This window comes from Galeopterus variegatus, unplaced genomic scaffold (genome assembly GCF_000696425.1).
Source record: "Galeopterus variegatus unplaced genomic scaffold, G_variegatus-3.0.2 Scaffold101, whole genome shotgun sequence".
Classification (NCBI taxonomy): Eukaryota; Metazoa; Chordata; class Mammalia; order Dermoptera; family Cynocephalidae; genus Galeopterus; species Galeopterus variegatus.
This window is the reverse complement of record NW_007726212.1, coordinates 327,223-354,873: the sequence shown is the minus strand read 5'-3', so window position 1 is coordinate 354,873 and position 27,651 is coordinate 327,223. Positions and strand designations below refer to the sequence as shown.

The following is a 27,651-nucleotide window of genomic DNA, read 5'->3' as shown; positions in this document are numbered from 1 at the left end:
GACATTGTGGACTAAATATCTTATAAATGGAACCCTTGGATTTGGATGATTCTTGTTGGTTTTGCTGTCAGTTCTCTAATGTCAGGCTTCAGAAAGTTAGAGTTTGAGTTGCTGTCACTTTTGTAAAGTGAGAGGAAGATTTGGAATGAACCAGTAACCCTCATAGATATTGTGTTAGCACATTTAAAAAGAACTTTTTGGGGGGAGGAGGATGTGCATTTTTTTTTTCTTTTTGTAACATGTTCCTTAGTTGAGAATTAGGAGAATACAAAGTGTCACGAAGAAGACAAATCCAGTTGCCCAGAGATGATATTTGTTCTTCATCTTTTTTTTCTTGTAATGTGTAGTATGTATATAATTGGGTTGTTTGAAAAGATTCTTCCTGGGCCAAGCCCGTGGCGCACTCGGGAGCGTGCGGTGTCCGTGGTGCACTTGGGAGCATGGGGCGCTGGGAGTGCAGCAGCGCTCCTGCCACGGGTTCAGATCCTATATAGGGATGGCCGGTCACAAAAAGGAAAAAAAAAAACGGAAAGATTCTTCCTGTTTTTCCTCCTTTCAGAAACATTAACCACTTCCCAGGAAATAACAGTTTATTAATCACAAACAAGATTTGTTGGGACTAATGGATTAGATATAGAATTCATTCATTTTAGATGGAGATTTGTTCTCATAGAGTCATAAGTGGAAAAATACTTACAGAAAGCATCTGGTTCAGTTTTCTGATAGGTGGATATCCGAAACAATTAGAGAGGTTATTGTCTGATACGTATCTAGGTTATAAATTAAGCTAGATTGTAAATTCTTGGAGAGCAGGACCATGTTTTATGCCCTATACCATGTACAGTGGTAAGCAGGTCGTCAGTGCATACACGCTTGTTGATTGGCGGTTCCTTTCAACTTCAGTTTTTTTAAATGGATATCACACATATAGCTAGTAAAAAAGTAAAGTAATTTAAAAGGGTGTACAGTGAAAAGAGTTTCCTCTTACTCCATACATCTTGCCTTATCAGTTGCTACTAACAGTTAATTGCATGCCCTTCTAGAATTTTTTCATGTATACTTATGAATAAATATATATCCTTTATATTTTTAAACAAAAATAAAACCTAATAAACTTGCTGTTCTGTACTTGCCTTTTTTTTCACAAAAGGATACATCTGGTAGAATTTCCCTTATCAGCACACTGAAGTGTACCTCATTACTCAAAGGCTGTGTAGTATTTCGTTGAATGGCTTTTCTAAAATTTTAGCCCCTTAATGGATTTTGAGTTATTACAAACAAGGATGTGTTGAATATCCTGTATAGTTATCTGTAAATGAATTCTCTTGTTAAATTATATGTGAATTTTAAATTTAGGTAAATATTACCAAATTTCTGGGTTTTTTTTTTTTTTTTTGGCAGCTGGCTGGTATTGGGATCTACACCCTTGACCTTGGTGTTATAATGCTGTGCTCTAACCTCCTGAGCTAACAGGCCAGCCCCTATCGAATTTCCGAACCTCATTTTCTTAACCTCTGAAGTACTTCTATGAGTGTCCACTGGGTTCTGGTCTTGGCTTGTAATAGCTAAAATTTAAAAAGCTCTTTTTATGGTGCTGGGTTGAGCACTTTATGAGTACATGTATGAGCTCATTTAATCCTGATGATAACCCTATGCATTAGTTTCTTATTGCTGCTGTAACAAATTACCACAAATGTAGTGGCTTAAAACAACACAAATTTATTCTCTTATACTTCTGGAGCTCAGAAGTCCTAAAGTGGGTTGACAGGGCTGTCTTCCTTTTGGAGGCTCTAGAGGAGAATCTATTTCTTTATGTTTTCTAGCTTCAACAGGCCACCTGCATTCCTTGGCCCTGTCATTCAGCTATGAAGCCAGCTGTGTAGCATCTTCCAATATCTCTGTCTCTCTCTGCTTCCATAGTCACATCACCTTCTGTGTGTGTGGCCCGCCTGCCTCCCTTTTATAAGGACCCTTGTGATTACATTGGGTCCACCCAGATAATCCAACATAATCTCCCTATCTCAAGGCCCTTAACTCAATCATATCTGCAAAGTCCCTTTTGCCACATAAAACAGCATAATCATAGGTTCCAAGGATTAGGATGTGGACATCGTTTTGGGGGGGAGGGCAATTCAGCCTCTCACACTCTAGGAAGTATGTCGTGTTTGTAGATGAAGATGCTGAGGCACAGAGAGATGAAATAACTGGCCTACATCAAGTTACAGTAAGTGGCAAAGGATTTGAACATAGGCATCTGGCTCACAAATCCTTGCTGTTAATTATCACACTCCTGTTGTCTCTGACTGAATCATTTAAACTTTCTAATTGGACTTCATTATGGTCAATAGTACCAGCCCAGCAATTTCTCATGGCTGCTGTGAGGACCACGGGAACCATAGAGCTATGTAAGTGTATCATCATTTGTCACTATCAAAGTGTTATCATTGAAGAACTCCTTTCTCATAGCAGTAAAGATTTATGAGTTAGGCACCAACTTTGTTTTTCTTTTCGTTTCTATGCATTTGTGGGTTTTGAGCATTTTCAGTTTAGTACATAGGAATTATTCTAGCACCTTGTAGGCAGTGACTGTTCTGTATGGTTTCCTCAAATTCTGTGGCCTAGAATCCCCTAAAATTTGTTGCTTGTGATTTTAGTATTCGGTTTCTTTTGGAAAACCTAGAAGGACAAAAACCTCCTTCCTTTTAGAGATGAAAATTTTATCATTACCTTGTCATTTGAGTGTGTACTATAACGGTAAATGTGAGGAGAGACCGACTTTTGGTCTCAGAATTATAAAGTCACTGTGTCTTAAGTTGACACATTTGGCCTGCTAGCCAAGGATATTCACTAGTTCATCACATTTTTTGAGCATATATTATGTGCCAGGCACTTTCTAGGTTCCAGGTTAATTATACAAGGCTAATAAGATGTGGTCCATGCCTTCATAGAGCTTACTGTTCAAGTAGGGAAAGCAGATTTCTCATGTAGAAACACATAAAAAGACAGTTCAGATGCAGTAGTGAGTATTCTTAAGGAAGTGACTTGGAAGCCACTTTTGCAGGATGGTCAGAGAAGGTCTTATTGTAGAGGTGACTTTTAAGCAGAGACCTGATGCTTAATACTAGCTGGGGAAATAGACCTCCAGATAGAGAGACTGGGAAAACAGTGAAGGTGGGATGGCATGTTTGAGGTCCAAAAAGAATGCAGTGTAGGCCGGCCCATGGCTCACTCGGTAGAGTGCAGTGCTGATAACACCAAGGCCACGGGATCGGATCCTATATAGGGATGGCCGGTTTGCTCACTGGCTGAGCGTGGTGTTGACAATACCAAGCCAAGGGTTGAGATCCCCTTACCGGTCATCTTTTTTAAAAAAAAAACAAAACAAAAAGAATGCAGTGTGGCTGGAGGGAGTTGGCAGAGAGTAGTAAGGAAAGAGGTGCTGAGGTAAGCAGGTGCTGGAGCATGTGACGCCTTGCAGGCCATAGAAATAAATGTGGATTTTATTTTAAGGGTAATGGCAAGCACCAGACCGCTTTATGCTAGGAAGTCACATGACCTGATAGAATAACTGATTGCTCTTGACTTTAATGTGAAGACTAGATTGTGGCCGGCCCGGTGGCGCACTGCTATAGTGTGCCGCTTGGGAAGCGCGGTGGCGCTCCCGCCGAGGGTTCAGATCCCACATACAGACCGGTTCCCGCTCACTGGCTGAGCGAGGTGCGGGTGCAACACCAAGGGTTGCGATCCCGTTGCCTGTCCCGGTCCGGTACGGGTGCGACACTGAGGGTTGCGATCCGTTGCCGGTCACGAAAAAAGACAAAAAAGGAAAAAAAAATAAAAAAAAGACTAGATTGTAGTGATTGCAGAGAGACAGGAGTGACGGCAGGGAGACCACATAAGAGTCCATTGCAGAAAATGAAGTGAGAAGTGGCATAGATTTTGGTGTTATTGAGATGGGGAGATGGGGAAACATTGATGAATTTGGGACGAAGTCTGGAGGTAAAACAGTTAGGAATGCTGATATATTGGGCAGAGGAGTGAGGGAGTAAGAGAACTTAGTGGTGACTCCTAGGTATTTGGTTTGCAAATAACACCTGCTTACTACCCCAGATTTTATTGACTTAAATTGATAAAACTAAGTCTTTAAGATACTGCTTCATAACAATAAAGAGAGCTAAAATAGTCTCTGTTATCTAACATAGTGGTTTGAAACCAGGAGTGATTTTGCTCCCCCATGGGATATTTGGCAATGTTTGGAGACATCTTTGGTTGTCATAACTGGGGGATGAGTGGGATATGCTACTGGCTAGTGGGTAGAGGCCAGGGTGCTGCTTAATACCTTACACAGAGCATGAGGCAGCCCCCTGCAAAAAGAATTATCTGGTCCAAAAAGGTCAGTAGTGCTGAGGTTGAGAAAATGATCCAACAGATGAAAATTTAGTATGATAGGCGATTTGGATTCTAGTGAAGTGGAAAATATATGAGGGACAAAAAATTTATTGAAACACCAGTTTTTCCTCTCTTGGTTTTGTTCGCTCCTCAGAAGTAATCTCGTTAGTGAAACCATTATTCTCTTTTGGCATATTTTGTAACCTCTCTAGTGAAATGTTTAGACTTTCTGGGTTATATTTATTGATTATTCTAGCCCCCATTGGAATTGTACTAGGAGAACCGAAGGACTTACAGATCCATTATTTAGAGCCCATAATAGATAAGTGATCCACGCTACAAGTCAGCTACAATCTCTTGAAGCCAGAGGCAACACCCTTGGCAAATAACTCAAAGGTTAGAAGAATAAAGTTTCTAGCCATTTATAGAGTTCTTAGTGGAGGAAGGTGATAGTATTTTCCTGGCTGTTGGGTTTTGAGAGGGAGTCAGACATCTTGCCTTATCAGAATGTTTACCACTTGGGGGAAAAATGTGAAACACTACAAGGCATTTTTTTTCTTCATTCTTGTATTTTTTTTTAACACCCCATACAAGCTTTTCCTTTTTTCACAACCACCCCGTTCTCCTCTTTGTCTCTTTTCTATGAACTTCCTATGACTGTTCTCTTTACAAGGGATTGGATAGAGCAGCAGACTGACGAGAAGTTTCACTTTCTTGCCGACTGACCCCTGACTGGGATGTAGGGGAGCCTAGGAGCTTTTCATGCCAAAGACTCCAGAAGTTAAGTCCTCTCATGCTGAACATGCAGGCTGGTAAGGAAGCCCAGTGACCCAAGAGTGGTCACCAAGAGGCTAGGAAAGTATCCACCTGGGGCAGGCTCTTCTTGACTCAGAAATAGCCCGGGGCCCTCTCTAAAATAGGATCCACGATGAGAGTCTTCTGTCCTTCCCTTTACAGGAGTCACTGGTGGACGTCATCTTGCTGAGACCGTTCCTTTAAGAAGACCCATCACAGTGCTTGGCTGCATCACTTGTTTACAGTCCCAGAATAGTGCAGCTCAAAATATGGGGACTTTGCTTGTTGTTTTTTAGATTGGCTAAATGATTCTAGCAGTTTTCAGGAATGGAGAACAGCAAAGGATGTTTTCCTACTGTATGGGAATTCTTTACCACAAGCTGGCTGTGCTGGTCTGCTACATTTCTGTGCTGCATTTCTGTCTCAGTCTGATCTGCTGTTGACCTCCTTGGCCCTGTCCTCTGCTTCCTGGTCAAGGGTAGCTTCTTGGGGCTTGCTCTTTCCAAGCGGTCTGTTTCAGATAGTCTGGCGGAAACCCCTCAGGACTTCATTTTGGTCAATGGGTCTTGAGCCAGAGGGATGATAATCTCCTAAATTCTTGGCTTTCCCATTTTTCTCTTTAAATGGCCAGACTGTTATAGAATAAAGTATAAGTATAGTATACATTATAAACTAGTTTTGGTGCTGCACCTGGTTAGCCCTTTGGCAAATTCTGGTCAAAACATGAATATATTTACTATTGGTTTCTTAGGAGGCTTTTTAAAAAAAAGTAACAAAAACATAGATCTGCTTAGGAGCTGTCTGTCAAAATCAAAAGCAATAATTGGAGGAGTAGCAGAGCCTTCTTCCCCCACCACTGCCTTTTACTCATAGAAACCCAAGTAAAAGCCCCTTTTGTTCAGTGATGGTGGTGGTAGAGGGGAAGACATTATATGGGATTTACTGGGAAACACAGGGTTGAAGATGACTCAGACAAGCAGAAAGATGAAAGAGCCCTTATTATGTGCCTTCAGTTTCTGCTCAGCATCTTGTGAGCTTTCTCTGCCTTGGGTTCATTCAGTTATAATAGACTCCTGGCATTTAACCTGGGAGGCTATTTTGTTTAGTACAGGGCTGTTTAAAAATTGACCTGTGTAAGCCATTGAAACCACTGTGAGTCAGCTTTTCAGGGAACCTATCTTTAACTGTTTTAAGTTACCTCCAGTTTGTGTGATTCTGTAATTGGTCTGTCAATGCCTTGAAGTGATTGATTTTTCTGGAGTGGGACAAGCATTTGGCTTTTGAGCCAGGGTTGATATAATAGGGAGATTTCTCATTAAATTTATCTTTTTTTTTTTTTTAAAGATGACTGGTAAGGGGATCTTAACCCTTGACTTGGTGTTGTCAGCACCACGCTCACCCAGTGAGCGAACCGGCCATCCCTAGGTGGGATCCGAACCCGGGGCCTTGGTGTTATCAGCACCGCACTCTCCCGAGTGAGCCACCGGCCGGCCCTCATTAAATTTATCTTTTTTTTTTTCTTTTAAAGATGACTGGTAAGGGGATCTTAACCCTTGACTTGGAGTTGTCAGCACCACGCTCACCCAGTGAGCGAACCGGCCATCCCTAGGTGGGATCCGAACCCGGGGCCTTGGTGTTATCAGCACCGCACTCTCCCGAGTGAGCCACCGGCCGGCCCTCATTAAATTTATCTTATATGTTTTCCCTGTGAATGCATCTACTGCTGTATCATCCTTGAATTTATCCTGGAGATTATGTAGCACTGAAGCACTTCTCATGGCTGGCTGAACTTTTCTGGGGAGTCTTGCCTGCTTTGAGAGGAGCTCCCATGAGATTATTTCTATGAGGTTGGAACTGCTAAATGCATTGAGACATTTGATTGGTGATGGGAAATCAGAGGAAAGCTAGTGGACAGACCATGAGGATGGAAGAAAAACAAAGATGTAGAAAGTTCCAGATAAGAAGAATTGGAAAGACCTATGGGAAGAGACACGGAGGGACTTTTGAAGGCAGGAAAGGGCGGATGCTTCGTTGGAGGAGGATTTGTTCATTTTGTCCTTCTTTCCAATGCCTTTGGCCAGCAATTAAAAGGCTCTGTTTGACTGGTTTGTGTGGTCAGCTTGGTGTTGGCTGGAGTTATTGGGCAGAGATATATACCAGCCATATGTGAGCACCTGCCTTCTGGCTTGAGGATAATTTGACTTTCTGGTAGCTTCTGGAATTTTTTTTTCCCTTTGGATTTCCTTCTACTTGAGATTGGATTATTGCTGTCTTTCTTAGGGAATTTGACTCTAGGTACTAGAATGCTTGAAAAGAACTGACAGATCCTGGTTCTGGCACATGGTAACAGACACTCCAGGTTCAAATTGAGGACAGTATAATCCCAAACAATCCAGCAGTCAAAGAATATTCCAGAAATTCCTCTACTTTCCAGCTCAATCCCTCTGTCTGGGAAATATATCGTCTACATGGTTATACTGTTCTATAATCTCTCATAACCCTTTCTTTCAAGGAGCTCAATACATTTACATATATTATTTAACAACAGTTACGAACGTTTATTGAATTGAGTATCAATTGTGTACTTTGTTAGTTTGGGTAATCTCTCTGTGGAAAAATGTTTTAAAATGAAAACTCAGGTTGAGTGGGTCTGGGGAGGGATGGCAGAGGCCTTCATTCCCTGGAAAACCCAGCTTTTTAGTGTTTATCTCTGAGTAGAGGCTGTTTGAGGATCCCACAGTTCTTCCTGCACACCCTTTCTGGTCCTGGTGACCATGAGTTTAGTTTGTAGTTGATGGGTCATTGGGGACACTATTGTTTTTTTCCCCATGTTTCAATAAACTCTGTTATTTAGATCTGGAATATTTGTCAGACAGACAACCTCCCTACATACCTCCTTCCCTTCTTTCTTTCTTTCTCTTCCTCTCTTTTCCCCTAACCCCACTCCTTTCATGAATGAAGAAATTAAATCTGCCACTGCCAGGGGAAAAGTTTCTTTCTAGAACTGTATATAAATGATTTTAGGCCTATGTACTGTTTTGTATTGTTCACGGCATTTTTTTTTTTTTTTTTTTGGCTGCTGACCAGTAAGGGGATCTGAACCCTTGACCTTGGTGTTATAACACTGTGCTCTAACCAGCTAAGCTAACCAGCCAACTCTGTTTGTGACATTTATTTTCCTTCCATTACCACAGAAAATTGTTTGCTACATTTTTTTAAAAAAGGTTGGCCTAAAAAAGTTTTTGCCTTATAGTGCTTCCTTGACTGCCATATTTAAAAAACCAACCCGTCTCCACCCTGTCTGCTGATTTTCCTTCTTACCGCTTGCCACCAAGACATAACATGTATTTTTAAAAATTTATTTTTTTTCATTGTACATGATTCTGGGGTACAGTTTGTTGTTTCAGTTCATGCATATATTGTATAACGATCTACTCAGAATAGTTAGCATATCTATCACATAAACATTTATCTTTGTGGTTATAACATTAACATTCAAGATCCTCTTTTCTGGCTATGTTGAAATACACAATACAATATTGTTAGCTAATTGTCACCCCAGAGCACCAGGACTTATTCTTCCTATCTAACTGTAACTCTGTAACTTTGTACCCTTCTGCCAACCTTTCCCCCCAACTCTCGTCTCCTTTTCCCTACCTCTGGTAACCACTACACTACTCTTTATTTCTCTCTTTTTTTTTTCCTTTTATTTTTCTTGATTGACCCATGATAATTATATACATTTGTGGAGTACAATATTGTTGCTTTGACTCCCACAGATTTGTCATCCCTTTTCCCGTGGGTGACGGAGCCGCCAAAGATTACTCAAAGCCCATCTCTTCTGAGCAGTGAGAAGCCCCGAAAAGGGGTTAATCTCCCAGAACCCTCAAGATAGAGGCATTCCTTCCATTTGGGAAATTAACCACGAATTGGGGTTCTCTTCCCACATTTATTCTCCAGACCAGGAAGTTACAGGAAGAGAACATAGGTGGGGTATTTTCTAAGTACAGTTTAACAAGTTTAACAATAAACATTTCATAATGCAATTTTCAGGAAGTTAAGTCGATCCGCCAACAAAAGCTTCATCTTAGCAAACATTCTCTTCTTACAGCAATTTCCCAGTATCTTTACATATCAGTCAGTAACCTGTCTGTCTTTGAGCCAGCAGCCTTGCTGTGTTACAATTCTTTATCTTACAAAAGAGACTATATAGCCTGGGGAAATTTTCCTGTCCTTTGCAAGGTCAGTATTTGAAACTGCAAGGCTTTGGAAAACCAGGCCCTGTGAAGTACATTTGTTTTATGCATACTTCACACAATATAATATTTGCATACATTGATACTGTGTGCAATGATCATTTCATGGTGCTTAATATATCCATCACCTCAAACATTTGTCACCTCTTTGTGTTGGGAGCATTCAGCGTCATCTTGACTAGCTATTCAAAGATACACAGTACTTTGTTGCTGACTGTAGTCTCACTATATTGCTATAGAATGCTAGATCTTATTCTTCCTATCTCACTATAATTTTGTATCCACTGGTCACTCTTTCCATCTCCACCAACCACTTCCCCCCACTAGTTTCTTTTCTTTTCTTTTTTTTTTCCTTTTTGTCTTTTTTCGTGACTGGCAACGGATCGCAACCCTCAGTGTCGCGCCGTACCGGACCGGGACCGGCAACAGGATCGCAACCCTCGGTGTCGCTCCCGCACCTCGCTCAGCCAGTGAGCGGCCGGTCTGTATGTGGGATCCGAACCCTCGGCGGGAGCGCTGCCGCGCTCCTAAGCGGCGCACTGTAGCAGTGCGCCACCGGGCCGGCCCACCCCCCACTAGTTTCTAATAACCACTATTCTACTTTCTACTTCTATGATATTAACTTTTTTAGCTTCCACAAATGAATGAGAACATGTGGTATTTCTGTCTCTGTGCCTGGCTTATTTCATTTAAAATAATTTTCTACAAGCTCAGCCATGTTGCTGCAAAAGGCAGAATTTCCATCTTCTTTTTATGGTTGAGTAGTATTCCACTGTGTATACATACCCCTTTTTTTTTTTTTTTAAAGATGACTGGTAAGGGGATCTTAACCCTTGACTTGGTGTTGTCAGCACCACGCTCTCCCAAGTGAGCTAACTGGCCATCTCTATATAGGGATCCAAACCCATGCCCTTGGTGTTATCAGCACCACACTCTCCCAAGTGAGCCATGGGCCGGCCCCTTACATACCACATTTTCTTTATCTAATCATCAGTTGAAGGACATTTCGGTTGGTTCCAACTCTTGGCTATTGTGAACAGAACCATGATAAACATGGGAGTGCAGGTGTCCCTTCAGCTTGTTGAGATATAAAATGTATTTTTAAAAATCAAGTCTATTGAGGTAGAATTTATGCATGATATATAAACATTTTAACTGTGCAGTTCTATGAGTCTGACAGATGTATACACTTGTGTAACCACCACCAAAATCAAGACATAGAACATTTCTGCTACTTGAAAAAGTTCCCTTTTGTGTCTAGGAAATCAGTCCCCAGCAATCACTGATCTGTTTTCTATCACTACAGATTAAAGATTTGACTTTCTTAGACATTCATATAGAACCATATAGTATTGTTTTGTGTTTGTCTTCTTTCACTCACTATAATGAGTGTTTTTAAAGTTCTTCCATGTTGTTGCATGTCTCAATAGTTCATTTCTTTTATCCATTCACTTGATGATGGACATTTTGAGTATCATATATTTAAATATTTGAGTATTGTCTCTCCCCATTAGAATGTAAGTTCCAATAGGGCATTTTTTTTTTTTAATTAAATTTTTTTTATTATTGAGGTATAATTCACACAACATAGAGTTAAACATTTTATTTATTTTTCTATTTTTTTTTTTCTTTCTTAGTGGCAGCTAGTTATGGGAGGAAAAATTAACCATTTTAAGTGTATGGTTCAGTGGTATTTAGTACATTCACAATGTTGTGCTACCATGACCTCTATCTAGTTCTAAAATATTTTCACAGGGCAGTGATTTTGTCTTTTTAATACAACTTTTATTATTTTCTAATTGTAAAAATAACATAGACTCAGCATCTGAAAATACTGAAAATATAGAACTACAGAAAAGTATAAAATTTTACCATAATTTTATAGTGTAAGAAAGCCATTTTTATCTCAATCCTTTTCAATGTTGCATTTACTTTTTAAAAGAACTTTATGGAGATATAATTCGCATCCATGCCACCCATTTAAAGTGTACAGTTTTAGTACACTTTTAGTACATTCACAGATATGTACAAACATCACCACAGTCGATTTTAGAACATTTTCATTTGGCAGTGTTTTTTTTTTCTCCCCCCCGCCCCAGGCAGTGGTTTTTTACTCTTCTGTTGATTAGCATCTAAACTAGTGTTTGGCACATAGTAGTACTCAAATAATATTTGTTAAATAAATGAAATGTGTATCTTAGTCTATTTGTGCTGCTGTAACAAAATACCTGAGATTGGGTAATTTGTAAACAATAGAAATTTATTTCTCACTGTTCTGGAAGCTGGGAAGTTCAAGATCAAGGTGCCAGCAGGTTTGGTAACTGGTGAGTGCCCAGTCTCTGTTTCTAAGATGGCGCTTCTTCCAGAGGGGACACATCCTGTGTCTTTACATGCGAAAGGGACAAAAGGGAGTAAACCCACCCCCTCAAGTCCTTTTATCAAGACCTCGTAAAGGCCCTGGCTCTTTATACTGTCACATTGGCGATTAAGTTTCCACATGAATTTTGGAGGGGACACAAACATTCAAACCATAGTGTGAGCTAATGAGAATAAATCAGTTAATTCAGCAAACATTTAAGATGTGCCATCTGTGTGCTGACATCTGAGGGAGGTACAAAGCGGCACTGAGACACAGAGCTTGCCCTTGGGGAGAGGACAATCTTGTGGTAATAGAAGACAAATATATAGAAATAAAGTGGACAATGTCAGAGTGGTATGGAGAGGATATTGTGGGAATTCAGGGGAGGGTGATGTTGCTGGAAGGGTAACTATTATTATTGACTTTAAAGAGTTATATGCTAGGGCCGGCCCGTGGCTCACTCGGTAGAGTGCGGTGCTAATAACACCAAGGCCCCGGGTTCGGATCCCACATAGGGATGGCCGGTTCGCTCACTGGCTGAGCGTGGTGCTGACAACACCAAGTCAAGGGTTAAGATCCCCTTACCGGTCATCTTTAAAAAAAATAAATAAAAAAGAGTTATATGCTATATTGTTACTTCACCAGGGCTCCACTATCCCATTTCATATAGAATAGAGGGCTGGCTGGTTAGCTCACTTGATTAGAGTGTGGTGCTCTAGAATCAAGGGTTTAGATCTAAATCTGAGGTCAAGGTCTAAAGTGAAGGGTTTGGATCCCCATACCAGCCAGCTGCCAAAAAACCCACAAAAAACTAAAATACTAAATCGTATAAGATAGAAATCAGTCCCGTTAGTCTCCACCTCAGACACCAAAGGTCTCCTTATAAAGCTGTGTCATCTATTAAAATATTCAGCATAAACTATGAGAACAACATTTTAGTGGGTCTCTGGTGTAGTAATAATTCTTGGAATCATGTCATATTCTTTTGAATACTTTCCTATGCATAATATAAATTATGCAATGTGATAATAGCCTTTTTTAAATTGAGAAGATACATCCTTTGGAGGGAGATAGTGGAAAGTATTGAGTAAGTATCCTCCTCGTTCAATTATCCCTATTTCTTTAATGAGGCATTTTTAGGAAACCTTCCCTAAGGAGGGTTTTTACTTGGGATAAGGAATGAAATTCTTTGGTGGTGGTGAAGACTGTGGCTCAGGGGCGAACCAGAGTAGCTACAACAGTGATGTCAAGCAGCTCAACCCTTCTCTAGCATTTACTACGTGCATCCACTGTGCTAAGTGCCTGATGTATATTATCTCATTTAATTCTCACAGCAACCTTATGAAGTAGATTGTGTGGTTATCCTCATTTTACAGATGAGAAAACTGAGGTCCAGAGAACTTAAATAACTTCTTCAGTGTTATTCTAAAGTCAGTGAATGGTAGATTCAGGCTGGTTGAACCCTTAGTGGTGATACTACACTGTTCTCTACCCCAGAGAGAATATAGCATCTAGACATTCTGTGCTGTGTTCATTCATTCATTTAACAAATATGTATCGATTTCCTATTATGTGTCAGGCACTGTGCTAGGGATACAGTGATGAACAACACAGACCAGACCCCTGCTAGCATGGAGTATGTTCTAGTTGGGAAGCTCAGAGCTGGAAAAAATGGGCAAATATTAACAGACATGGTGGGCGGCAGCAGAGGCTTTGAGCAAGACAGAGGTTCAGTAAATTGCCCATAGTGTGATTTGAACCTAGCTTTCTTGTCTTCTGTCTAGCTTGGTTTGTCTAGCATAGCTTTTACTGCTAAGGATAGAACCTTTACCAGAGCTTTGATCTGTTTTCATAGCTGGCCAACATGGGTATACTATGCCACTTTATTTTATTTATTTATTTTTTTAAGGGGATCTCAACCTTGACTTGGTGTTGTCAGCACCACGCTCAGCCAGTGAGCAAACCGGCCGTCCCTATATGGGATCCGAACCCGTGGCCTTGGTGTTATCAGCACCGCACTCTACCGAGTGAGCCACGGGCCGGCCCTACTATGCCACTTTAAAGGGGGACTGCATCTCCCATATGAAAGCTCCTTGGAAAAGTCCCTGGAGGATGATGTGGGTCTTGAGGATGACTCAGTATTTCCAATCTATCCTTAGAATTCAGCTTTGCCTTGGGAAGCTTTTTATTCAGATGTAAATGGAGAGCTGAACTGGGTGAGTTGCATGTGGTCAAAGAAACTGACTCTTTTGAAAGCATTTGTTTGTGGATCATCTCTACATAGAAACAACCTCTTTCCTACCAGGGCAGGAGAGGAGCTGTAGGCAGTGTCTGTGAGGTGAAGTGTCAGAAGCACCCCTGGTAGTTATAAGACATGGGAGGGGAATTCTGGACCTTTCAAATAATGGAACACTTTCAGAACACTGGTGTGGAAAAAAGTTATCTTTGCCCTTGCCAAATGTGCTCCATGTGTTCATGAGGTCAACCTTGTGACTTCAGTGGTCTTAGGAAAACATTTCATTGAGAAACTATTGTGTTTTTTCATGAAAGTCTATTTCATATACATGGATAAACAAAATATACACTCTTTAGGATAGAATGAAAGGAAATTTTTTGAACTTGCTTTGTTAGGGAAACGGGTTTAATAGAACTTTCTGGCAATAGAGGTTTGCTATTAGAATGGAACCTCCTTATCAGTTCGACTTTAAAAATAGATGGGCTACGGGCCGGCCTGTGGCTCACTCGGGAGAGTGCGGTGCTGATAACACCAAGGCCCCGGGTTCGGATCCCATATAGGGATGGCCGGTTTGCTCACTGGCTGAGCGTGGTGCTGACAACACCAAGTCAAGGGTTAAGATCCCCTTACCGGTCATCTTTTAAAAAAAATAAAAATAAAAATAAAAATAGATAAGCTAATGATCTGTTTGACATAGTTTAAGTAAAATTTTGTTTGACAATTAGGCCATGGACTTAAATCATTGCCTGAAGTTCTTTTCAGTATGATGAAGGTGGCTCTGGAATTCTTAAGGAAGGGTCCTCTCACATTCCACTTCTTCTTTCCTTCCCTTAGAAGAAAGAAAATGTTACCTAAGTTCTGCACCTGTGCTGGTTGAACATCAATAGGTCAGTGCTGGACACTAGATGAAGCTTGAGACATGTCTATTGACTGAATGAAACAATCAAGTTCTACTTTCCTTTTGGGCTAGTGGTCCCAGTTCTGATAAGAGCGAGAATATTGTTTGGTTTCTCTGGTTCTCTCTCCCTGAACTCAGCCAAAAATGGAATGAAAGCAAAATAAACCAGAGACCAGCAAATAAAAGTCATTAATAGAAATTTAATTTAGGGAATAACTATCAAGTTAGGTTTAGCATCTCAGCAGAGATGTATACAATAATCATTTGTTGGCCCAGGGGTGGAATTTTTATAAGCATTCAGTTGACATGGGAACAATCAAGCTTCCCATACCTCCGTGCATTACTTGGTGAAGGAGCTTGTATTAATCCATTTCTGTTTATAACAGAAATATCTGAAACTGGGTAATTGGTAAAGAAACAATATTTATTGCTTACAGTTTTGGAGGCTGGGAAGTCAAAGTCCAAAGGGAACATATCTGGTAAGAGCCTTGTTGGTGGGTGGTGACTGTTCACTGCAATGTGTGGTGTCACATGGTGGGAATGGTGGAGCAGAGAGAGAGCCAACCCTTCACTCTTTCTCTTTTTAAAGCCCTCAGAGCCACGCCCATGGCCACCATTAAACCGTCAATGGATTAATCTATTTGCGTGGGTGTGGTCCTCACAATCTAATCACCTTGTTGAGGTCCCACCTTTCCATTACCATAATAGGATTTCTCACCCTCAACAGTTACAGTGGGGATTAAGCTTCAGTGAGTTTGGGGGAACATCCAATCTGCTGCAGAGCTGATTTGTGCCCTCAGTCACAGGGAACACCTTTGTAAAAATTTAGAAGACTGTATGATTGTAATTGGAACATATTATTATTATTATTTTTATTATTATTTTTTTTAAAAGATGACCGGTAAGGGGATCTTAACCCTTGACTTGGTGTTGTCAGCACCACGCTCACCCAGTGAGCTAACCGGCCATCCCTAGGTGGGATCCGAACCCGGGGCCTTGATGTTATCAGCACCGCACTCTCCCAAGTGAGCCACGGGCCGGCCCCTAATTGGAACAAATTAGATCCTTTTCATCCAAAGGGGCCAGAACTCAAAGGACCTTGGTGCTGAGCTACTTTACTTGGGAGTGTTTTCTGGTGTCTTTGTGGTTTAAGTTCTAGAGTGTGACTGTGCTCTGTTGAACTTTCCTCTTTCCAAGGCTCTTTACTTTAGTTCCTTCTCCATCTCTTGCTTTCCCCTTCCCAGGCCTCCTTGGAACAAAGCCCAAGTGTGATCATTCTTCCTGGAATGATTCTCTGAAGGCTAAGAAGGGACAGTATCATCATTCCCTTTACCTGCTTGGATCAGAGGTTGACTGTGGAACACTTTTCACTACTATGAACTACTCTAAATTCTAAATTGGAACAATGGGGATCATTGAGTACTGTTATATTTCACTTTACAAACTCTGCTTGGAACTCTATATGAAGTAAGCTTTGTGGTGAGATAGAAGGAGAGAGAGAGAAATAGGTAGGTGCTATTGGGTTTCTTAAAGAATAATATGATATTAGATGGTTACTAAGAGCCAGCTATAAATCCAGTATTAATAATAAAACATTATTTTGATTAGAGGGAGAGGAAAGGAGTTATCTGAAGCAAGCAGTGAGAGCTTTCATTTTTTGGTAGAGTCAATTTAGATCTCACCACATTGCTGAACGGTCCCTGAATGAGCAACTTCTGAGCAATAAGCAGGTGCAAGCCCAGTTGCTACTGCGGCTCACCTGGGTGCTTTCCCAGCAAGCTGGTCTTTAAATAGTAATGGCTTACATTTATCTGTGTTCCAGGCACTGTGCTATGTCCTTTACATGCTTTATCTTATTTAGTCTTCTTGGTATACCTAGGAGTTGTATAGTTATTATCTTGTTTCCCTGAGGCTTCAATAGTTAAGTAACTTTTCCAAGGCCATACAGAGGCAAAGCCAGGAGTGGAATTCGGGTGTTTCTGACTTGCCTGAGGCCTAAGAATCTAGCCAGCTCAGGGAGGATGGAAGGCAGAAGTTGGGGAGGGGCAGCTGTGGTGTCACTCCTGCCTTTGCTGTTGTGTAAGGGCCAAGGACCATTTCAAACATGTAAATGGGGGTGGGGTGGGGTGCGTGGCCAGTTGGCAGGGCTCCGGTCAGGTAGCTTATTTCACTCCAGGAGTGGAGCAAAGTGGGGTCATTGATTGCAAACAGGCAGAACGAGTAGAGCAGAAGCCTTGTTCCCTTCTGGCTCCTTCCTTCCCTCAACAAAGGGAATCTTCTTATTTTTCCTTTACTTTTGCCTTCCCTGACTGAAAACCAGTCTTGCTACCGCCTAGGCCCAGGCTGTTCTCTCCTTTTTGGCTCAGGGGAAAATGCCCACAGATTAAGGATGAATTAGTAGTAACAGAGAGCAAAATGACAGGAAAGGCAGAGGAAGGAAGAATGAAGCGTAGTTTCAGCTTGCCAGGCATTTTCTCATTTATCTGTTTATTTGATTAGCAACTACTACTTGGTCAAGGGAAGCAAAGATGGTTATATCCTCATTTTACCTGTGGAAAATGCAGTCAAGGCATGTTAAATGATTGTCCATGGCTTGTCAGTAGAAAAACCAGCCTAAGGCTTTGAGCTTCTCCTCCAGAGTTCTTTGCACTGGACTCACATGCATTTGCCCAGCACATGAACACATGTGCTTAACATGCCCCAGGACACCGCCTGCCAAAATAATATCCCCAGATGCTGACATGGAGTGTTTTATTTCTATCCCAAATGAGTTATTTGTTTACATAATGTACATCATTTGGTGGGAACTTAATATGAATCCTGAGATATTTAATTTTGTATCTAAAGGCTCCCACATGCCCTTTTTCAGGTGCTCACTCTTAGGTATTTGGATAGCAGTTGTTGGTTGGTTTGTTAACAGATTCATGACAGTAGATTTCCAATGGGGAAATAATCCTTAGGCCTAGCTTCCCACCCAAGGACTTCTTGAGAAAGTGAATGGCTCCTCCAGCCAGCCACCCTGACCCGATCTGACTCCTTGCTGGTAGAGATTCATGGAGCTTTTATTTTGTTTCTCTTGCTGGCCAGCTTAGCAGCTTGGAACCAGGCTGGCCGAGTGACACAGGTCCAAAATGGACTGTTCTGTGTAACTTCTTGTTTCTCTCAGTTGTCTGGTGGGTCAGTTAGCCCATCACCACGTTTATTGAATGCTGCTGTGTTTTCAGCCCTGCGGAAGGTGTATGGTGGGGAAAAGTGGTTAAAGTACCTAGCAAGGTGCCTGTCATTCATTCATTTGTTCATTCAGTAACTAGATATTGAGCTCCTATGTGCCAGGCTGTGTCCTGAGTGCCGTGCATATAACGATAAGATAGACATGGTTCTGCCTTCATGGTATAGTGTAAGTTACTGTCATTGCTGTGATTGCTTAGTGAATTGTTAGTATTATCATTAACATTGAGGCTCTTAATATTGTAACAATGGTGATGTCATTAATAGAATAATGAGTGGTTTACCATCTTGATGAGGTTACAGGAAATAAGGCTTATCATATTTTCACTCATTGGTCTGTCTACGTTTCTCTAACTGTTCTCTATCAAACAGCAGAATCTTGAGAATCAAAAAGATGTTTTTTTCTCTGATGGCTGGAGGATACTTGGTGTAAATGTTCATCAGTCCTTTAGCTGGAATAGAAACAACCTATTTAGATTAGGAGCTTTGTCCCTGGGGTTCTGTATCCTAAGAGTAGGAACCTTGAGCATCAGGAGTGCCAGTCTGGGATCTCGTTGGCCCCAGATCTCTTTCTTCCTGGCCTGGCTTTTTATAAGGACTGCAGTGTTTTGTTTTGTTTTGTTTTGTTTTTGTCTTTTTCGTGACCGGTAACGGGATCGCAACCCTTGGTGTGGTGTCACCCACACCGCGCTCAGCCAGTGAGCGCACCGGCCATTCCTATATAGGATCCAAACCCGCGGCGGGAGCGTCGCTGAGCTCCCAGCGCTGCACTCTCCCGAGTGCGCCACGGGCTTGGCCCTGCAGTGTTTTTTTAAAACTGTTAGTGGTGGGGTTATGCGTGAGTGAAGTAATTCACATGCCGTAATATTCACCCTCTTAAAGCATACAATTCAGTGTTTTCAGTATATTTATAAAGTTGCCCAACACTTACCACTATCTAATTCTAGAACATTTTTATCACTCCAAATAGAAACCCTGTACCCATTAGCAGCCTCTCTCTATTCCCTGCCTCTAGCAGCCACTAATCTACTTTCGGTCTTTATGAATTCACCTGTTCTGGAGGTTTAACGTAAGTGGGAATCATACAATGTGTGGCCCTTTGTGTCTGGCTTCTTTCATTTATGTTTTCAAGGTTCATTCATGTTGTAGCATGTATCAGTACTTCATTCCTTTTTTGTTTCCCAGAAGTGTAAAGCAAATATTATTTGGTAGTTACTTTAATTTCACACAAAAATTTTTTTGACATCTCTACCTAAATATTATTAGATAACAATGACATTTTTATTATGTCTAGAGGGAAAATATTTGCACTTCAGCCTTTCCACTTGATAATTGGGGATGGAGGGTGTAAAACTGTTGCTTGTCCACTTCATAAGCATATTTGAGGTTTGGATTACTGATAAAAAATACTTTGGAAATATAAAACAAAATATTACAAAGCCTATAATTATAACTGTGCAAAACGTTTTAATGTCTTTAGAATAAGAGAAATGTAATCTTTTGTTCTTTTTTTTTATACTGATAAAAAATACTTTGGAAATATAAAACAAAATATTACAAAGCCTATAATTATAACTGCAAAACGTTTTAATGTCTTTAGAATAAGAGAAATGTAATCTTTTGTTCTTTTTTTTTTTTAAATATCTTTGGTACTAAGAAAAATATGATATTTTACATGCTTTTCCCATTTTCCCAGTCTAAGGTTAGGTAAATGAAACTTACCTAAAAAGACTTACCTTAAAAGACTACCATGAGTTTAAGGAAAATCTGCCATCATAATAATTTTTCCCCAATGAAAAACTAATGGAAATGGTTCAGGATACATTTTCCCATAGAATCTTTCAGATGTAATTTCTTTCAAATGCTAGTCTCATTAATTTTCTAGCCAATCATAACAAGTCAATAGGGAAATAGTATAGTTTTATAAAACCACTACTAGGTCAGTAGATATTACTTCAGTACAATGCACGTTATTTTCTAACAGTAGGAATATATAGTCTCACTATAGCATTCTAAACCCCCTTTGAAGTTTAGCAAGCAAGGATTTAGGAAGACTATCAAGGAGGAACTGGTACAGTCACGACAAGAAACAATTAGGACACAAATATTTGCTGAACACTAATCCCTTATCAGATATATGATTTAAAAATATTTTCTTCCATTCTGTGAGTTTTCTTCTGACTATCTTGATGGTGTTCTTTGCAATACAAAGTTCTAAATTTTGATCAAGTTTATGTTTTTTCTTTTGTTGCTTGGGCCTTTGGTGTCATATCTAAGAAACCATTGCTTAATCCAAGGTCACAAAGTTTAATTCCTATGTTTTCTTCTTAGAGTTTTAACTCTTTCATGACCACTAAGTTCTTTACTGACTAAGCCTTCAGGGGCTCCTCCTGTGGGGGCCTCTTTTCTTGGGGCTTCCTTTCCTTGCCACTTTGACAAGTCAGTCAAAGACTTTGACCCTGGGAAACACTCATTCTTCTTGTAGGTATTCCTAGCTATTTTGCAGTTTTTATATTTCACTATCTTTTTTTTTTTGAAGGTAACAAATGAAGAGGACTTTATTAGGAAATTGGATTGCAAACCTGATCAGCATCTGAAAGTGGTTTCCATTTTTGGAAATACAGGCGATGGAAAGTCTCATACCCTTAACCACACTTTCTTTTATGGCCGTGAAGTCTTTAAAACCTCCCCTGCCCAGGAGTCGTGCACCGTGGGAGTGTGGGCAGCCTATGACCCAGTCCACAAGGTAGCAGTGATAGACACGGAAGGGCTCTTGGGGGCTACGGTGAATCTAAGCCAGAGAACACGGCTGCTACTTAAGGTCTTGGCCATCTCAGACCTCGTCATCTATCGAACTCATGCAGACCGGCTGCATAATGACCTCTTCAAATTCCTTGGGGATGCCTCAGAAGCTTATCTGAAGCACTTCACCAAGGAGCTCAAGGCTACCACTGCCCGCTGTGGCCTGGATGTCCCCTTATCCACTCTGGGCCCTGCAGTTATCATTTTCCATGAGACTGTGCACACTCAACTACTGGGCTCTGGTGAGTACACGTGGTACTGCATCCCAGATTGACCGTTCTGGGTACAAGAAGGCGGCCATTAGACTGCAATAGCTACTTGGTGATTGTGGATAGCCCAGAAAAATTTCTGCTGTGGTAAGACATAAGAAGTGTTTCAAAAAAGATGGAATGGTTAACCATAGCAAAATCTGCTGGTAGGTCAAGTGGGATAAGGATTGAGAATTGTCAATTGGCTTTGGCAATACAGAGGTCCTTGGTGATCTGGACAAGACCTGTTTCCCTGAGGTGATGGGGATGAAAGCTTGATCAGAATGAGATCAAGAGAGAATAGGAGAAGAATAAAGGTAGTAATATATTCAACTCTTTTGGAGTTCTATAAAGGGAAGTAGAACAATGAAGTGCTTGCTGGATGCTGATGTGGAATTTCAAAGAATTTTCCCTTCTTAAAATTTAAGATGTGAGATATCACAGATATTTGTGTACTGATGGGAATGATTCGTTAGAGAGGGCACAGTGCAGATGCGCCTGCATGTGAGAGAGGAACAATTGGGGTGATGCCCAGGTAGAAGGGCTGGCCTTAGTTAGGAGCATGGACAGTCCATAACAACAAGAGGGAGAGTAGATGGATATGGTGGCAGGTACACACATGGATGTGGTGGGTGTGTGTGTGTGGAGGTTATTATTGTATTGTTTCTATTTTCTTAGAGAAATAAGAAGCATGATCATTACCTGAGTGGAGGATAAGGGAGGAGGTACAACAACAGTAACTGGATGCAGGGGGACAGTGGTATGGGCCCCTAAAACAATGACACTATTCACCTGTCCACTGTCAGCAAGTTTACTGAGTGCACATGTCATGTGCTGAGCACTGAGGCTCAGAGCTAAAAACAATTCCCACCCTTGAATAGCTAGCAGTCTAGTTGGAGAGACCACGTGGTATTCTGTTCTGTAGTATATGCAGGCTCTGAGTTGTGGGGCTGCAAAGGAGGGATTCTTTATACCTCCTACTGGGATCTAGGGAAGAGGAGGTACATTTGAACTCTGAGAGACTTGGCTAGATAGAGGAGGGGAGGAAGATGTTCTAGGAGGAGCAAACCTTTAGTGACTTCAAGGAGCAAGTTGTGTTCAGGAAACCCCAGGTGGTTCTGCAATAGCTTCCTAAATCCCATTCTAGCCCCCTTCAATGCATTCCACACACAGCATCCAGAGTGACCTTTTCAAAAGCTTAACTTATAACTTAGATCATGTTGTACTCCTGCTTACAACCTGTCAATGGCTTTTGACTACATCAAAAATAAGATCCAAACTCCTAAATATGGTGTCCTCACTCTAACTCCTGCTGGTGTCTCTGACCTCCTTCTCTAGGTATCCCCCTTCCTTCTCCCCCCACCCACTGAATGCTCCCCCTACCATGTGAATGTGTGTGCATGTCACACACACATGGATGTATACACTTGCCCCACTAGGCGTACCAGCCCTTTCTCTGTTCCCACCTTTGTGTATGCTACTCTATATGCCTGGAGCACTCTTTCCCCAGCTAGCCATGTGTCTCTCGGATTCAACTCAAATCTCACCCACTTAGAGCCTTTCCCAACTGCCTCCTGTCATGTGGTCCTTCCTATGCCCTAGTGCTTACACTCGCATCGCATCACCCCGTCCATTTGTGTCAGGGCACCAGTCACTATCTGAAGCCATCCTGTATGTTTGCTTACTTGTTGTTGGTCTTTTCCCATTAGAATGGAAACTCCATGAAGGCTGGAACCTTGTCTGTCTTATTCACTGCTGAATCCATAGAGCCTGGATGAGTGCTTGACACCCAGTAGGCTTTCATCAGATGTTTGCTGAATGAATAAATGAAGAGGCTCAGTATGTCTGAAGCATAGCTTGGTTGGAAGGGAGTGGTGGTAGAGATAGCGGGGATCAGATAATGGGTGGCCTTGATTCAGTTCTCAAGTATGACAAGAGCCTCTTCAGGATCTTAAGCAGAGAGTTATATGATTGGATCTATATTTTCAAAAGATCCCCTGGCAGCCCATTGCAGGATGAATTAGAAGGATGTGCCGGACGGCAGGAAGACCAGTCAGGAGGTTATCACAGTTCTCAGGTGAGAAGTGGTGGGGACTGAGCCAGGGCTGTGGCAGTTGGAGGGAAGTGGACAGAATGGGCCATGAAGGAGGTTGAATTTGAAGGACCTGGGACCAGTTGATTCTGGAGGTATCAGTGACTCATGACCTATAGGAAGACAAGAAATCTAAATGTTCCAGGACGAAGGAAGAGACCCATTAGCAAGTGACTATGAAGTAAGGAGAGCAGGTGAGAAATGCTGATGTTAAGATGTCTCCTGTGATCAGTACTTTTATGCCACTTTGGATCTTTACACTATGGTGAGAAAAAGGTTTAATTGCCAGTTCAGGATTTTGAAATAATCAGCCCCTGAAAAGTTATTTATTGTACTTTTTGCTATGTGCCATGTACTATGCCAGGTGTTTTTGAAATAAATGCTATCTTACTGTATCTTTGTTATTCAGCCTATAAATAGCAGCCCCCTTTTACAGATGAAGCAACTGAACTCAGAGAGCTTCTTATGTGATGTACCCAAGGAAGTTCTAGCTAGTAAGTTGCAAGATTGGGATTCAAAACAAAGTTTTTTAACTCCTAAATCCAGAGCTGTTTCTGGAATACCATGCTGCTTCTTGAAACCTTGAGATAGAACCAAGGCAGCCAGATTTTATGTAGGGTAGGAGAGATGCTAGAATTGTGGGCAAATTGATGAGATTTTTCTCTGTCTCCTACAATTTCTGATTTTCTGTTTGATCCTGTTCTTTTAGTGGATGAAGAATTCCTAGGTAGGAGTTTAGTAGGCAAATGAATTATTCTTGTTTTACAAATGGGCAGAACCAACTTATTTGGGAACAGTGATATATATGTCCAGGGACAAGCTGTGAGGTGCTGTTGGGAGGAAGTGAAGTTAGCCTGGCTGGGCTCCTGGACGACTTTGGGAGAAGTTGGTAACCGATGAGCTACCCCCAGGGCACTGCCTGCTCCTTCCCTCAAAAATAGCTGCCACTGGAAAAGTTAAAGAGAAAATGGGTTTAGGGCATAATTGCAGAATTATGGATAAGTCTCTTTGATGAGTATACCTTTAAATTTGAGCTAATATATCTTCAATATTATTGGAGTGATTTTGTTGTTAAAATATTCAAGGAAATTAAAACAAAAAGTCCTTCCAACCTTTACCTCCAAATCATTTACTGAATCCATCTGTACAACCACTGCCCAAATTTCTGGACAAATGGTGAGACTATAGGCAAGTTAATACTCTTATACATTAGAAGTTTGGCTGCAACCTCATCACATGAGATCAAAAATTTTTTTAAAAGATGACCGGTAAGGGGATCTTAACCCTTGACTTGGTGTTGTCAGCACCACGCCAGTGAGCAAACCGGCCATCCCTATATGGGATCCGAACCCGGGGCCTTGGTGTTATCAGCACCGCACCCTCCCGAGTGAGCCACGGGCCGGCCCCCAGCGAACTGGCCATCCCTATATGGGATCTGAACCCGGGGCCTTGGTGTTATCAGCACCGCACCCTCCCGAGTGAGCCACGGGCCGGCCCCAAAAATTTTTAAAGTACAGAATTTTAAATCTTCTTTAGTAAGTGACTGGTTAAATATGTGCACAAGATGGACGACTATATAGCTGTTAAAAAGAATAAGGAACGGGCTGGCCCGGTGGCGCACTGCTACAGTGCGCCGCTTGGGAGCGCGGTGGTGCTCCCGCCGAGGGTTCGGATCCCACATACAGACCGGTTCCTGCTCACTGGCTGAGCGAGATGCGGGAGCAACACCGAGGGTTGCGATCCCGTTGCCGGTCCCGGTCCGGTGCGGGCGTGACACTGAGAGTTGCGATCCGTTGCCGGACACGAAAAAAGACAAAAAGGAAAAAAAAAAAAAAAAGAATAAGGAACTTCTCAGAGTATATTTGACAAGGACATTTACCGACAATATGTAATTAAGTGATAAAAAAGCAAGTTGCACATATATGTTGCTAAGTGTATAGAAAAAAAGTTGGAAAGAGTGAACATTGAACTGTAGTTACTTTTTGGGAGTGGAAGGGAGTGGAAGACATACGTTTCTTTCCTTTTATGCTTTGGCATGTCTAGATTTTTCTTACAGTGAAATTTGTTTTTTTTTTTAAGATTTTTCCTTGAAATATAATATAGACAAGTGCACATCTTATCAAAAGTGTATGGTGTGATGAATTTTCACAACCTGAACACACCCATGTGATTAATACCAGACCATGAAACACCAGCTTCCTCTTGCTAGAAGCCCTTCTCATGCTCCTTTCCAGGCAGGGGCAGCTGAATTCTAACAGCATCCGTTAGCTCTGCCTGTTTATGTACTTTACATGGAGATCACAGTAGAGTATAACTGAAAACAAAGACTCCCTATAATCCTTCACCTAGGGATAGGTGTTAACATTTTCATGTGTGCCCTTTCAGTATGTGTTCTGTGCAATAAAAAAAAGATATATGGCTTGCCATTATATTATAGATACAAATTTGTTATCCTTTCTCCATGCAACATCATGAACACTTTACTATATGGTCTTTATAAATAGTTTTGATTGCTGCACAATGTTTTCTGTTCCAAATTTATGTCTAAATGTACCAAATTAACAACTGTTGTACAAGATACTGTTAGTAAATTTTTTTCTATTATAAATAACACCACAACTAAATATCATAAAAACTCTGTGTTTGGAATTATTTTCCTAAGTTATATTTTCTTGAAAAAGAATATTGTATCAAAAGGTAATGACTATAAATGTACATTTTTTTTTTTTTTTTAAAAAGATGACCGGTAAGGGGATCTTAACCCTTGATTTGGTGTTGTCAGCACCACGCTCAGCCAGTGAGCGAACTGGCCATCCCTACATGGGATCCGAACCCGGGGCCTTGGTGTTATCAGCACCACACTCTCCCGAGTGAGCCACCGGGCTGGCCCTAAATGTACATATTTTTAACAGTGAACATCTATCACATTTCCAACATTTCGCATAGTTGGATATATAATCCTATTTAAGTATTTTAGCATTTGTGGCATCTTTTTCTATTTTGCCTGTTTCTAGTATTTCAAGGATTTTACTTCAACATAATCTCTTGTCTTAAATAGGTACTTCTTTAATTTACCGTTCTTCATAATGGATTCATCAGCTTGATGCTTGCTCTTTGCAGTTTGCTCTGTACATACCTCGTGTTTCCATGCCTGTGGGTCTAGGGCAGAGGACAGGAGAGGAGCAGGGCCTTTGGGACAGTGCTGGGGGTGGGAGATCTTGGAGAGAGGGTAGGGGGAAATGTTGACAAGGGGATGAGCTAGGCATGCGGATGCCCAATGGGTTAGGAGAGACAGACATGGGACCAGGAGGAATGGGAAGGAAGGGATAGGAGAATGGGGTTTGGCGTAAAGCTGGGCATGGTGTAGTTTACACAGGAACATATTCTGGGTATATGCTGATTTGCTGAATCTATTGAATGTAAAAGATTTGCAGTGGGGCCCAATGGAAACCATGAGTGAATCTGGGTAAATTGTGTATGGGAGTTCTTTGTACTATTTTTGCACCTTTTCTACAAGTTTGAAATTACGTAAAGTGAAAAGTTACCAAAAAAAGGAAAGGGAAGCTGGCTAGTTAGCTCAATTGGTTAGAGCAAGGTGCTTGATATGGGTTCAGATCCCCTTACCAGCCAGCTGCCAAATTAAAAAACAAACAAGAAAAAAGGTTTGTGTTTTTTGCACAGTACTTAAAAAAGTGGGCTCTAGAGTCAGATAGACTTGTGTTGGAAGCCCAGCTCTGCCACTTACTAGTTGCTTGGTCTTGGGAAATTTGTTTATTTTTTAATTAATTCATTCAGCAAATAAATGAGTATGCCCGCGTGTCAGGTAGTGTTTGAGGTGCTGCAAATACAGTGGTGAATAAAATAGATAAGCCCTTGTAGTACTACTTCTTCAAACCTTTCCCTCATCTATAAAGTAGGTGTGATACTAGAATGTTCCTAACAAAGTTGAGGTGGGGACTAAATGAGGACATACTTAAGAAACAAAGTGCTTGCTATGTAGTAAATATTCAGAGAAAGTTAACTATTGTGAATAGTATTAAGGAAAAACTATGAAAATTATTATAGTTGAATGATTTGTGAAATACGTATTTCTTTCTTTCTTTTTTTTTTTATTTTAAAAGATGACCGGTAAGGGGATCTTAACCCTTGACTTGGTGTTGTCAGCACCACACTCTCCCAAGTGAGGTATGGGACTGGCCCTGTGAAATACGTATTTCTTTCTTTCTTTTTTTTTTTATTTTAAAAGATGACCGGTAAGGGGATCTTAACCCTTGACTTGGTGTTGTCAGCACCACACTCTCCCAAGTGAGCTATGGGACTGGCCCTGTGAAATACGTATTTCTTTCTT

The 27,651-nt window shown here is 41.1% G+C and overlaps 1 protein-coding gene across 1 annotated transcript in view; it reads left to right on the top strand.

Moving 5' to 3' along the window:
* Window positions 1-27,651, top strand: part of ZFYVE1 (zinc finger, FYVE domain containing 1) — a 50,411-nt gene that overhangs the window by 1,937 nt on the left and 20,823 nt on the right. The window contains exon 2 of the mRNA XM_008584077.1: window positions 20,701-21,205. Coding sequence (XP_008582299.1) covers window positions 20,701-21,205 — 505 coding nt within the window. The remainder of the gene's footprint in view (window positions 1-20,700; window positions 21,206-27,651) is intronic.